We start from the raw sequence: 14,257 nt of genomic DNA on the forward strand, positions 1-14,257 counted from the left end.
TATATGCAGTGGGCTGTAATTATTTTGAATTGCATTATGCCTCAATCATTGTAATTACTTTTAGATCATCCTTAAGCGGCAGTAATAAAAAGAAAAGAAATCAGTCTTAAACCAATTCACACATACAAAAAAAGTTAATGTAATGATAAAAGTCTGGCTAAAACACACAAAAGCCTGGAAATTGTGTGTGAAGACTGATACGTCGCTCATGCATCTCATTGTGGTAGAAGAGATTTTCAGAATATCCACTATTTGAGGTCTATTTATTGAAGACCATCTAATCACCCCAATGTGTGGGTAAGAGGAAAATGGGTTAAACACAGTGATCTGGTTTCAGCTGTAAGTATACAAGCTTAAGTTAGATGTAGTATAGGCTTTTTGCGAGATTTTTCCTTTTTCTGCCTTAAAATGAAAGAGAACAAGAAACATAAAATTTAACTATATATTAAAAATGTCTAGCATTACTTTCAAATTTTGCAAAGTAAACAAAAAACGTACCTGCCGTATGTATGCCATACTGCAGCCTGAAATGAGCGGAAATATACGCAGAAGTGTAGCTATAGCAACATTATTATAACATATTGTGTTATATGGAGAAACAGAGCCTAAACCTTGAAAAAAAAGTCTGATCCAGAGGTTTCTCCTTTTTTGTACACCACCTCCATAACATCATTTGGACAACTACAGGAATTGCTGACTTAGAAAAATAAAATTAGAAAATATTTAATGTGTTTTCAGATGTGCCTTAGCAGGTGCAAACAAAAAGGAGCCTCCTGCACTGTGTGACTTAACATCAAGTGCTCCAGGCATAAGGCTCTAGGAAAGTTGTAATGTATGGTTATTTTTTTCCAGAAGTTGTAGCCACAGTTTGTTAAAGTTGAAATTTTGGTGCAGTCAGTTCAAGTACAGTAAATGGGCAAGTGCAGGTGTGAGTGGAAATGCCCTCAAAGCAGAGGTGTGGTATGTTTGCAGGGAAGTGGGGGTCTTCAGGACAGAGATATGGGAGCCCCTCAGGCCAGAAGTAAGTGGGGGTTTGGTGGGAATGGGCGGCTGGCTGACTAGATGTTGAGTTGGCAGCAGGGTCCTTTACTCTCCAGCAGGGGCTGGATAACCCTCCTTCCCCCAAATTCCTTCAGTTTCCAGGGCATGGTGTGGGGACTCGAGCCCTTGTGCCCTAAAGGTGGCCCCACCTCAGAGACCCCTGAAGGCTCTGTGTAGGACTAGCAGCCCCTAGCCCCAGCACTTGCCTGGTCCCACTCACCACGGCCTCCCTGAGCCCATCCCCTGGTACAGCCAGGCAGCTATGGAAGGTGTAGGCCTCAAGGCTGAGCAGGAGCTGCTGCTGCTAGAGGTGGTACTGCCCCAGGCAAAGCGAGAGGGCAGTGCAAGCAGGACTGAGTGCAGGCGGCAGCAGTCTGTATGGAGCCAGGACAGAGAGTGGGGCAAGCCCCCCCGGGAATCCACCTCTGACCCGCATGGGTCCCTAGTCCCCATCCTTCTCCTTGTCTGCCCCCCCCAGTGACCCCCCTGGGTCATGATAAAGGGGCGGCTGGGCCAGTTTTGAGTAGCATTGCAATCCTGTGTGCCAGGTAGCAACGCTACTCACTCACATTTGCAGTAACTATAAAAGGTTGCAGTATATGTTAAAAGCTGCAGTTTCCACAACACCAACCATGGCCTGTGATTTTCTTATAGTCTTATCCATTCACAATCCGCTGTTCAAAACTGTCAATAGCATGATTAAATAATTCCTTAATATGGATCAGTCAGTCTTATTTCTTTTGTCAACCAGCCACATTTCTACAGCTTATCAGTGATGGAGAAAAAGAATTAAATAAAATGCTCTGAACAGCCACCAATGCTCCCATTCAAGTAGAGCAAAACCAAACTCCTAATGTAAGTATTTAACATTTATTTTTATTTTAAGAGGCCCAATGGAAGCAAAAATGTTATAAAAAAGGCAGTTAATTCTGTTTACATTCTCAGTAGATGTATGTGCACTATAAATGAGAACATGCTTGCTAAAATTCATATATCAAAAGGGATGATCTTCATGCCATCAACCCTTAAATATTTAGGCAGCGCTCTCCTCAGGCACGGATGAACTAGCCAGATGTCTTTGTGCAAATATTTACAAATATTCTGATTTCATTTTTAAATTCAGTTACTACTAAACTTAAATAATTTGCACATTTTACTTACAAAAGTCAGTGGGCATTGACTTTGTTTATTTGTATTCTTTTGATTTTTAAAATCCATCCAACAGTAAGTGCTTATCCCATGCTCTGTGCACTCCTGTAAAATGTACTATTTCAAAATACAATTCAATGTCAAAGAACAGAAATGAATCCAGCAATTTTATTTAGGTTTACATGTGGTACCCAAAGAAAAAACAGTGCTCTTAGCTTGACCTGGTAGGTTTTGTCCAGGACTTCAATTTCAGTGTCAGGTATGTTACAGTCCTTATTTTGGGAAGAAAATACCACCATGAAGATCACAAAACCAGTGTTAAAATAGTAATAATAAATAACATTTTTTAAAGGAAGTAAAATATACTCATGTATCCTTGAAAGTTACTTGCGGTTCTTCCAAATACAATAGGCACCATTAAAAATTCAACATATACCTCCCCCAGTAACTGTAGTAACCATGGTATCTTTCACACAGAATAAAAGATGCTATTACCACACCACTGTGGCAACGCAGATGTGGTTTTAAAAGGCACCCAGTTGTACTTACCTACGTCCCATCCCTTTAAGGAGGAAAACCTATTTGCCTGGGACAGATTCATAATGCCTGTTCTGCCTGTTCTGTGAACTCTAATGTTCTACTAAATATTTTCAGCATGTTTGCACCCCTCACCAACACCATTTTAAAAAAATACATAAAATGAAAAAGAGACACAATGGAAAGTTTGAATCTCCTATAAATAATAAATTCTTTACAACGTGTTACTGTTTAAAGATAGAACTCCAATTGAGTTTGATAAATATACTTATTGGTTTACAAAAATGTTTATTACAGGTTCTATGAAATGGAGACACAAAAAAACTAGAGGCTTACGATTTGATGCTGATGGAGTTCATACCACTTTAAGTCAGGAGTAACACCAATGAAGTCATCAGTGCAAGAGAAACTAGAACTGGACCCTTACACTTTGGAATGCTCCATTGGGCTGTACATACCTCAGGGAAATAATCCTGTGGAAACTTCTCTTTTTCCAGCATGGGCGTGCTTTCTAATGTATCTGAGTAGATTTCTTTGCCAGTAACCTTTTTATACTTCTTGGCTAGGAAGAGATATAAAAACACACTTAACATATATACCTATATCATTGCAACCAGCTTTTAGCATTCATCAGAAAAGCAGCAGAAACTATAGGAGAGAGGCTGTGTTGGTCTGGTCAATTAGTATGTAAAATCAGAGCTGTTTTTTGATGGTAGGAAGAGGCAAAGTTGGAACATAAGTTATAGGATCTCTTGCTTATTTTGCGTATTGTACTGGGTTGCAGTACAAACAGATCAAAAACAGATATAAATAAAGTAAATGTATTAAAAATAAATTAAAGTGTAAATGATGTTATTTAAAAATATTGTAATTGTATACTTTATCATTTAATTTATTTACATTTTCAAATATCCGTCTGTTCTTTACAGTAGGTACAAACATAATATAAAAATTACACATTTTACAAAACAAGCCAATATCCAATTATTTAAAGTCAGCAGTACTACCAGTTATTACCCCCTTAACTCCCTTAGGCCTTGTCTACAATACAGGGGTAAGTCGACCTAAGTGACGCAACTCCAGCTACGTTATTCAAGTAGCTTAGGTCAATCTACAGCGGCGTCTACACTGCGCTGTGTCGATGGGAGACCCTGTCCCGTTGACTTACCTTACTTTTCTCGTTCCAGTTGAGTACCGGAGTTAATGGGAGAGCAATCTGTGGTCAATTTAGTGGACCTGCTAGACCTGCTAAATCAACCCCTGGTGCATCGATCGCAGCAGCATTGATCCCCAGTAAGTGTAGATATTTCCTTAGACTGTAAGGAGCAGAGTTATAACTGCCCAATACCACCCTCTGGAAACTCTCAGGAATGAGCCAAGCTACTCTTCCAAGATTCACAGGTGTCAATAAAATCTCATGGACAGTGGTACAAAAAGGGATCTAAATAATCAGCATATATGTGTAGATTGCTAGGAGGAAGACATCAGCTAACACGATCAGTGCAGTTTCTGTACCACACTTCAGGGCCAAAAACCAACTGACCGGGGTCAAGGAGAGTAGAGAACTCCATATATTGCTGGAATTCCCTTATCGCAACTTTCTCAAACTTCTCCCAAAAAAGGAATATTCAAGATAGGGCAATATTGGATAGTTTTTTTTGGTGTCAAACTATGATACTTTGAGTAAGGAGTGAACACTTGTTTCTTTAAGACAAACTTACACTGTGGCCTCCCTATGGCACTTTAGAGGGAATTCAAAGACAAGTGCTAAGAATTATTAGGGACATGGAAAAGCTCTTCCATGAAAAGAGATTGAAAACTTCGGGATGATTTAACTTAAGGGGGGGGGACATAACAGTATACAAAATATTGACGGGTATAGAAAAAACAGATTGGGAACTTTGACTCTCCCTATCTCCCCATACAGGCATAAGGAGACATTCAATGAAATTAGAAGGCAGCAGCTTCAGAATTGATAAAATGAGGTATTTTTTCACACAGCACATCATAAGACTGTGCAACTCATTACCACAAAATGTCAGAATTTAGGAAGATTTAAAAGAGATTAGACATTTAAATGGATAAAAAGAATATCCACAGTTACAACAAACACACACAGAGGACATAAATCCCCATGCTTCAAGCCTTAAACCAATATCTATATGTTAAGGGTTAGGAGGAGACTCTCCTGGGGTGCAGATTATCCACCTACTGTGGAGTTTCTTGGACCTTGCTCTGAAGCATCTGATAGGTGCCATTGTTGGAGAGAGGATTCTGGACTAGATGGATCACAGGTCTCATGCAGAATGGTAGTTCCTATCTTCCTAGGTAGACAATGTAATGAACTCTGGTAACATCTCCATGCCAAAAGGATCAGGGTCTAAATCACAGGTTGTAGCTTGCACCTCCTCAAGCACATCAGCAAGTCATAGCGGCTGTAACTAAAGGAGAAAAGACTCTTCAATTGTTCCCTCTCTCCACTCACATGACAAAATGCTGTTAACAGAGACAGACAACTCAGTCCAAATTTGAATGGTCTCCTTTGCAAAATAACAAACTCCTCACTGTAAGAAACAATAAATTCTATTACTGGATGGAAACACCTCAGATTAGCCCAGACAGGTTGTTCAACAACTCAAACAATTCCTTTGATCAGGGATAGCAGAATAAAGAGTACAGGAATACTGCGATGCACCACTGACGTGTAGGTGGGCTACTACTGCTGAAAGGACCTTTGTAAAGACTCTTGAGCCTATGCAGAGCCCAAAAGGGAAAACTCAGTATTGCTAATATCTGACCCTATTACAAAATGTAGGAAATGCTTGTGGAAGGGGTGGATAGCTACATGAAGGTAAGTGTCCTGGAGGTTGAGGGCAACAAACCAGTTTCCAGGTCTAAGCATGGAATTATGGGGGCTAGCATCACCATCCTGATGTGCTGTGAAATGACACAGGTATTCAGTTTTCTGAGATCGAGGATTGGTATCCACCCTCTTGGGGACTAGGAAATTGTTGGAATAGAACCATCTTCTGACAAACTCGGGGAAAGAGGGAACCGGCTCAATTGCCCCAAGAGCAAGAGAGATTGGATCTCCTGCTTAATGATCTCCCTGTGAGGGAAATCCTTGAAGAGAGATGGAGAAGGAGGGGATAGAGTGGAAGTAGATGGAATATCCCATGTTGACCACCTCCAGTATCCACTTGTCTCAGGTGATATGCTTCTCGGCAGGTAGGAAGTGAGACAGTCTGTCTCCAAAAAGGGTGGCGTGGGGCGGAGGAGAGGGGGAATAGTAGAATTGTACAATAGAGAATCTGGGGGAATAGGTTGATCTATGCCCTCGATCAAGCTGTCAAAACTCTCTCTTAGAAGGAGATGCAGATTAGGTGTCTGCAGAGGGGGTAGTCCCCTTTTGTGAGGTTTGGATCTCCTCCTCAGAGGCTCAAAAGGTGTAGGAGAAGCCTGTGTGGTGGTACTAGAACAGTGTGGAACACTATGCAGTTTGAGATCTGCTAGAATGTCTTTTTGCTCCAGACACACAAATTCCCAGAGATTGTGACATAGCCATTGAATCTTTAAGGGTATGGAGCAAAAAGTCTGTGTCCATGCTGAAGAGCTTAGGCCAGGGGTGGGCAAACTTTTTGGCCTGAGGGCCACATCAGGGTTCCAAAACTGTATGGAGGGCTGGGTAGGGAATGCTGTTCCTCCCCAAACAGCCTGGCCCCTGCTCCCTATCCACTCCCTCCCACTTCCCGCCCTCAACTGCTCCCCTCAGAATCCACGACCCATCCAATCCCCCCTGCTCCTTGTCCCCTGACAGCCCCCTCCTGGAACTCCCCACCTCTAACCACCCCCCAGGGACCCCACCCCCTATCCAACCCCCCTGCTTCCTGTCCCTTGATTGCCCCGACCCCTGTCCACACCCCTGCCCCCTGACAGGTCCCCCAGGACTCCCACTCCTATCCAACCCCCTCTGTTCCCTGTCCCCTGACTGCCCCCCCAAAACCTCTGCCCTATCCAAACGCCCCTGTTCTCTGTCCCCTGACTGCTCCCGGGGACCTCTTGCCCCTTATTCACCTCCCCCCCCCTCCGTTCCCCGCCCCCTTACCATGCTGCTCAGAGCAGCAGGACTGGCAGCTGCACTGCCCAGCCGGAGCCAGCCACGCTGCTGTGCTGCCCGGCAGGAGCTCTCACCCCCACCGCCCAGAGCACTGGCACAGCACATGTGGCCTGCAGGCAAGAGTTTACCCACCTCTGGCTTAGGCCTTTCAAACAGATGGTCTTCAACAGTACTCTGCTCCTCTCTCAGGAATCCAGAAAACCGGAGCTAAGATAGGGTTGCCAGGTGTCCAATTTTTGACCAGAATGCCTGGTCAAAAAGGGACCCTTTAGTTCTCTTGCTGCCTAGGGGGCACACAGCACCAGAGGATGGTCTGTCAGTGCCTGTGAATGATGCAGTACCAGTGGGTGCTGGGTTTTATTTCTAGTGGCACCCTGTAAAACTGTTCACCAAAGTGCCCCCAAAGGTTCCAGTAAGCCCATTGAGGAGGAGAGGGATAGAGGAAAGATCCTTAAGGGGCCTGGTGGGTCCCTGGAAGGTCCTCTTCAGTAAATGAGCTCAGAGGGGTGTGATGATAGGTACCGAGACCTCAGAGTCAGAAGTATCATCCCCTGGGCGAACAAGGGGGATGGTCTCAAGCATCAGTGCTGGTACTGAGAGTTGGAAGAATGAGATTCAGGTTATAGTTGATGGAGTGGTAGCAGGATGGGGGCTCCAGTAAAATTCCTTTTTAGGGGAGACTCCAGTTCATCCAAAACAAGACAGTTCTTCAGTGAAAAGGAGTGGAGAGCTATGATAGCATATGATCATAGGCTGAGTTGGTGCTGGAACTGGGATTGGTATCGAGGAGGAGTTTGTGCATGTGGTACCGGAGAGGCTGATGGGCCACCTTCTCTGACCTCAGAGCTGTAGGAAGATGCTAGTACTGGAGTGCAGGAAGAAGCCCTGTGTACATCATGGTGCCGAGAAGTGTCAAACAGTACTGAGGTAGGAGCCACCCTATGGGTGGAAGACTTCTCCACACACAACTTCTTATGTTGGTACTGATTTCAGTCGGTGCTTCAGCAGTACTCCTGAAGGGATGCAAGGTCTCCCAGGAGCGAGATTTATGGGGTGACCTATTTCACTTCTTTGTTTCCCTTGTAAGGGGGAAAGGCTTCTTTTTCTTCGAAGTCTTAGCCTCTGGAGCTGCTGCTGGGGCTCCAGCTGTCACCAGGGTAGGCTGAGTTGTTGAGGCGGATGTACGGGGAGTGGCAAAGAGAACCCTGCTGGAGTTAGGGAGCATTCCATTAAGAGGAACTTCAACCTAGCTTCTCTGTCGTTTCTTGTCCTACCTTTAAATCCCAAATAGATTGTGCACTTTGACAGGATGTCTCCAAATACTAGTGACAGCTAGAAAGCCTGTTGCTCTGTGGAAAAGACCTGTGTAGAAAGTCTGGCAGGGCTTAAACTCCAGGGTCTTCAGCATAACCTGGTGTGCTGAAGCACTAAAACTAAAACCCCGAAAGGGTGGGGAGGTCGGTGGAAGCAATTAATAAAAATGAAAATAAGAACGTAACTAAATAAAAAGAGAAACTTACAATAAGTGAGAGAGGGTGGGAAGTGGTAGAACAGCGGACACCAAGCACTCCGTCTCAAGCCACAGGTGGCTGAGAAGAAACTTAGTGGTGGCGGGCCTGTGCCTCCCTGTATGGCTTCAAGTGGGAGCATGAAGAGCTGCTCTGCACAGGTGCAGGCTTGCAGACACTGCTTTACAGTCTCCAGTCGAGAGTGCACAGGTGCGTGCTCATGCTATGATGGAGCACCCATAGGAACATACACTCCAAGAGTAGTTCAGTTTCTGTGGCCATTAAGTCTTGGCCACTCTGCTGATTACAACCAATTACTGTCAACTGCGGAAGAGGGACACAGGGCAGATGTCAGATAGCCACTATTAGGTGGCATCAAGTTTTCATAACTACCAAGTTGGACTGGATTTCAAACTTGCCACCCAGAAAAGGAGGACTCTGGATATACTATTTCTAAACATCCTGAGCTGTCCACTCTCACTGAATGTTTGGTTAAACCCCAAACATAAAAATTAATCACCGTAAATTATCCAGATGAAGTAGTATCTATAATCATGAAGCATTTACCGTAAGCTACCAATATATCTTTGGCACATACAGAAGATTTGATTTTTTTCCTATCACTTTTAAAATTTGGCTCTCACAGGAGGACTAAATAAACATCCTGATAAACGAATGTGGCATCATTCTAAGTAGATCATGGATGGATGTATCTTCTTTCAGTGAGTTTGACAATCTCAGCAAAAAGATCCTGATGTCATTCAAGACATAGAAAACATTTTTGGCAGCATATATAAAACACAGCCAGGAGTAATTTCTGTTCTGGGAAAACTGAAGGCTTTTGCTGAGACAATGTGAGTGAATATTAACTGGTAAACTGTACCATTTTGGCAAAAGGGGGTGCTTTATTATCAACCTACCCTGTGATCAAGGCCAAATGTAAACTAGTAATAGTTCGTCATTTACACGGGCATTGAGAAGCAGCCTTAGCATAGGAGGATGTGCCTTCTCATATCCTTTCAGGTGGAAAAAAAAAAGGATATTAACCTTTCTGTAACTGTTGTTCTTTGAGATGTATTGCACACGTCGATTCCACCGGAGGTGTTTGTGTGCTCAGCTGACAGAGATTTTTACCCTGAGCAGTACCTGTTGGGGTGGCTTGAGCACCCTTTGGTGCCTCGCGCAGGCATAAAGGGTTGAGCCACCCCAGACTGCTTTAGTTCCTTCCTACCGGAACAACTCTGATAGAGAAGGGAAGGAGGGTGAGTCGTTGAATGGACGTGTACAACGCATTTTGAAGAACAGTTACAGAAAAGTTTAACCATTTTTGTTCTTGTTTGAGTGAATGCACATGTCCAGTCCACTGTGGGTGACTCACTAGCAGTTCTATTTGGAGGCAGGACCAGAGTCTATTTGAACACGGAATAGAGGATCACTTGTCCAAATGCAGCAGCATCTCTCGATTGATGAGAGATTATGTAGTGCGAAGCAAATGTGTGACATGATGAGCAGGTTGCCGCTTTGTAAATGTCTTATATTGGTACATGAACCAGAAATGCTGCACAAGCCACTTGAGATCTAGTTGAATAACCCAATATTCTATCAGTGGCTCTGCATTAGCTAACTGGTAACACAGGTGAACACAGCTGGATATCCGTGCTGAAATCCTCTGCGTGGAAACCAGACAGCCCTTGATTCTGTCTGCAAATGTGATAAACAATTGAGACGGTGATCTGAAAGGCTTAGTCCTCTCCAGACAAAATGTTAACACACTTCTAATATCTAGAGTGAATAGTGACTCCTTTCCTTTGCTACCATGAGGTTTTGGGAAGAAGGTCAGTAAGTAGATTGGCTAATTTATACGAAAAGCGAAGGCCATTTTCATAAATAACCTTAGATGGGAGGAAGGTAGACTTTATCTGTGTAAAAAACTGTATATGGAGGATGTGATACTAATGCCCCCAACTCCACTACTCTCCTGGTCAATATAATGGCTATTAAAAATGCTACCTTCATTGAAAGGTGTAACAGTCAGCAAGCTGCTAGAGGCTCAAAGGGGGCAGCTTTGATAAGACTAAATTCAGGCTCCACGGTGGAACAGGACTCAAAATGCAGAAACATCCTGTTCAAACCCTTTAAGAATCTTCAGAGTAACAGCCGTGTTAGTCTGTATTCGCAAAAAGAACAGGAGTACTTGTGGCACCTTAGAGACTAACCAATTTATTTGAGCATAAGCTTTCGTGAGCTACAATTAAAATTAAAAATCTTATGATTAATGGGTTGGAAAAAAGAGAGCAGTTATCCACCAGAAGATGAAATGTGGAAATAGTTGCTAGGTGTACCCTAACTGAGCTAATCAGTAATCCTTGATGTCTCAGACGCAAAGGTAGTCCAGCATATGCTGAACAGAAGCAAGAATGGGGTAGACCAGCTTGACTAGATGAAAAGACTGGCAGAAGCAAGGATAGGGAGCTCCAACAACCGTCATGGGTGGTAGGAAGGAACTGAGGAGGGTCTAGGGTGGCTCAGCCATTTATGCCTCTGTGAGGTGTGAGACAGCAGAGGGTGCTCAAGCTACCCTGACAAGTGCTGCTAAGGGCAACAACTATCCGAGAACTGTGTACTAGAGCACACAAACATCTACACTGGGATGGACATGTGCAATCACTCAAAGAAGAAAAAGTTTTATGGGCTATAGGCTTGATTCTGATCTCATACCAGTGTAAACCGGGAGTAACTCCACTGAAGAATTCAAAGTTATGACAGGGTAAAATTGGTGAGCACTAGATCAGAATCAGGCCTTATGTGTCTGTCAGCAAACCCTCTTTTTGGTGTATTAGAATATGTGTAAAATATAAGCTAATTTTTTAGGGTTCTATTCATCATAAAAAATCCAATGCCTTTCATGCAGTGGGAGGTCACATATCAGCTTTGGCTGTCAAGATTTTAATTCTAAAAGTGTTAAGAGTTTTCATCCTCAGGTCACATGGCCCAGGAAAGGTGAAAAATGGAGACAATCATGTAAGCAACCAGAGGAGCTAGTGAACGGAAGCAGCAAAAAGGGGGAGTTTAGCAAGTGTGTTTAGAGAGGGAGCAGGAGAGCCAGATACACCTAATAAACATTCTGCAAACTTAAGCCAATCACCCCCCCACACACACAGAACAAACAAACACCCCTGCAAGAGTAAAAAGAATGCAGGCAGAAGTCCAGCAGCAGAGTGGGGGCTATCCAGGTTATTGCACTGAATGCAGCATGTATGGATTACCTGCTTTGTGGGCAGGTGGCATGTGTGTGCATTTGGTGCAAGCAGCTCATGTCCTCAGAGACCAGGTACAGGCTCTTGAGGCCAGGCTGGCTGAACTGGAGGAGCTAAGGGAGACAGAGCGGTACACAGATGAGATTTTTGAAGACACAGTAGAGCAGTCCCACCCCACATCTGACAGCCTCGGTGCTGATGAGGAGGATGAAAGTTTTGGAAGGAGAACATCAAGCTGGAGTTGAGGGAAACAATCCCATAGTTGAGACCCTCCTTCCAGATGATGTCATAGTATTCTCTCACACTGATGATTCTTCTCTGGAGCAGGGAGCCCTGTTATTAGAAAGACACAGGTAACAGTAATAGGGGATTTGATTATTAGAAATATAGACAGTTGGGTTTGTGATGACCAGCAGAATTGCCTAGTGAATTGCCTGCCGGATGCAAAGGTCGCGGACTTCTCAAGACAACTCAACAGATGCATGTGCAGTGCTGGGGAGGACCCAGGGGTCATGGTACATGCAGGTACCAGTGACATAGGGAAAAGGTCCTGGAAGCCAAATTTAGGCTGCTAGCTAAGAGATTAAAGTCTAGGATCTCCATGGTAGCATTCTCTGAAATGGTTTGTTCCACACAGAGGGCCAACTGAACAGGCAGAACTGCAGGGTTTCAATGCAAAGATGAGATGATGGTGACTTGGGGAGTGATTTAGGTTTATTAGGAACAATGATAATAAATGGGACATGGTAATACCAGGGCACAAAATATACAGGAATGACAGAGAAGCTCCCGCTGGTATGGGAGTGGCATTACATGTGAAAGAAAGCAGAGTCAACTATAGTAAAAAATCTTAAATAATTCAAACTGTACCACAGAATCTCTATGAGTAGAAGTTCCATGCTTGAATAATAAGGCTATAGCAATACGAATATACTACCGACCACCTGACCAGGATGGTGATTGTGAAATGCTCAGGGAGATTAGAGAGGCTATAAAAATAGAAAACTCAATAACACTGGGGGATTTCAACTGTCCCCATATTGAGTGGGAACCTGTCACCTCAGGATGGGATGCAGAGACAAAATTTCTCGACACCATTAATGACTACATCTTGGAGCAGCTAGTCCTGGAACCCACAAAGGGAGAGGTAATTCTTGATTTAGGCCTAAATGGCACAAAGGATCTGGTCCAAGAGGTGAATATAGCTGAACTGCACAGTAATAGTGACCATAATATAATTAAATTTAACATCCTTGTAGTAGGGAAATACTAAAGAAACCCATCACAGTAGCGTTTAACTTCAAAGAGTGGAGCCACACAAAAATGAGGAGTGTAGTCAAATGGAAATTAAACGGAACAGTCACAAGAGTAAAATGTCTGCAAGCTGCCTGGAACCTTTTTAAAAACACCATAACAGAGGCTCAAACTATGTGAATACCCCAAGTAAAAAAAAACAGTAAGGGGACCAAAAAAAAAAAAAAAAAGCGCCACCATTGCTAAACCACAGAGTAAAAGAGGCAGGAAGAGACAAAAGAAATCTTTTAAAAATTGGATGTCAGATCATAGAATAGAGTCATAGAATATCAGGGTTGGAAGGCACCTCAGGAGGTCATCTAGTCCAACTCCTTGCTCAAAGAAGGACCAATCCCCAATTTTTGCCCCAGACCCCTAAATGGCCCCCTCAAGGAGAAAACTCACAACCCTGGATTTAACAGGCCAATGCTCAAACCACTGAGCTAATCCTCCTGCCAAGTTCTACTGAGGAAAAGAGAGGAACAAAAGCTCTGGCAAGTCGAGTGTATAAGTATAATTAGGCAGGCCAAAAAAGATTTTAAAGAACAATTAGCAAAGACACAAAAACTAACAGCAATTTTTTTTTAAGTACATCAGAAGCAGGAAGCCTGCCAAACAATCAGTGGGATCACTGAATGAAAGAGCATTCAAGGAAGATAAGGCTGTTGCGGAGAAGCTAAATGAATTCTTTGCATTGGTCCTTATTACAGAGGATGTGAGGGAGATTCCCATACTTGAGCTATTTTTTTCAGGTGACAAACCAAAGGAACTGTCTCCAGACGAAGGTGCCAGTAGACAAGGGTTGGAATAAGCTGATAAATTTAACAGTAATAAGTCACCAGGACCAGATGGTATTTACCCAAGAGTTTTGAAAGAACTCAAATATGAAACTGCAAAACTACAAACCGTGGTACATATCCTATTGCTTAAATCAGCCTATGTATCCGGTGACAGGAGAATAGCTAATGTACCACCTATTTTTAAAAAAGGTTTCAGGGGAAATCCTGGGAATTAGAGGCCAGGAAATACTACTTCAGTACCAGCAGAACTGTTTGAAACTATAGTAAAGAACAGAATTATGAGACAGATAGATGAACAGAATATTCTGAGAAAGAGTCAACAGAGATTTTGTAAAGGAAAATCATGCCTCACAACCTATTAGAATTCATTGAGGAGGTCAACAAACATGTGGACAAGGTGATTCAGTGCATATAGTTAGGACCCTACCAAATTCACGGCCATGAAAAAAGGACCATGAAATCTGGTGTTTTGTGTGCTTTTACCCTATACTATACAGATTTCATAGGGGAGACCAGCATTTCTCAAATTGGGGGTCCTGACCCAAAAGGGAGTTG

At 43.3% G+C, this 14,257-nt stretch overlaps 1 protein-coding gene across 5 annotated transcripts in view; it reads right to left on the reverse strand.

The window, feature by feature from the left end:
- INPP5A (inositol polyphosphate-5-phosphatase A) overlaps positions 1-14,257 on the reverse strand; it is a 429,845-nt gene that overhangs the window by 155,544 nt on the left and 260,044 nt on the right. For all 5 annotated transcript variants that reach the window (XM_073353963.1, XM_078853839.1, XM_073353965.2 and 2 more), the window contains one exon: positions 3,186-3,289. In XM_073353963.1, coding sequence (XP_073210064.1) covers positions 3,186-3,289 — 104 coding nt within the window. The remainder of the gene's footprint in view (positions 1-3,185; positions 3,290-14,257) is intronic.

Source organism: Lepidochelys kempii, chromosome 7 (assembly GCF_965140285.1).
Source record: "Lepidochelys kempii isolate rLepKem1 chromosome 7, rLepKem1.hap1, whole genome shotgun sequence".
Classification (NCBI taxonomy): Eukaryota; Metazoa; Chordata; order Testudines; family Cheloniidae; genus Lepidochelys; species Lepidochelys kempii.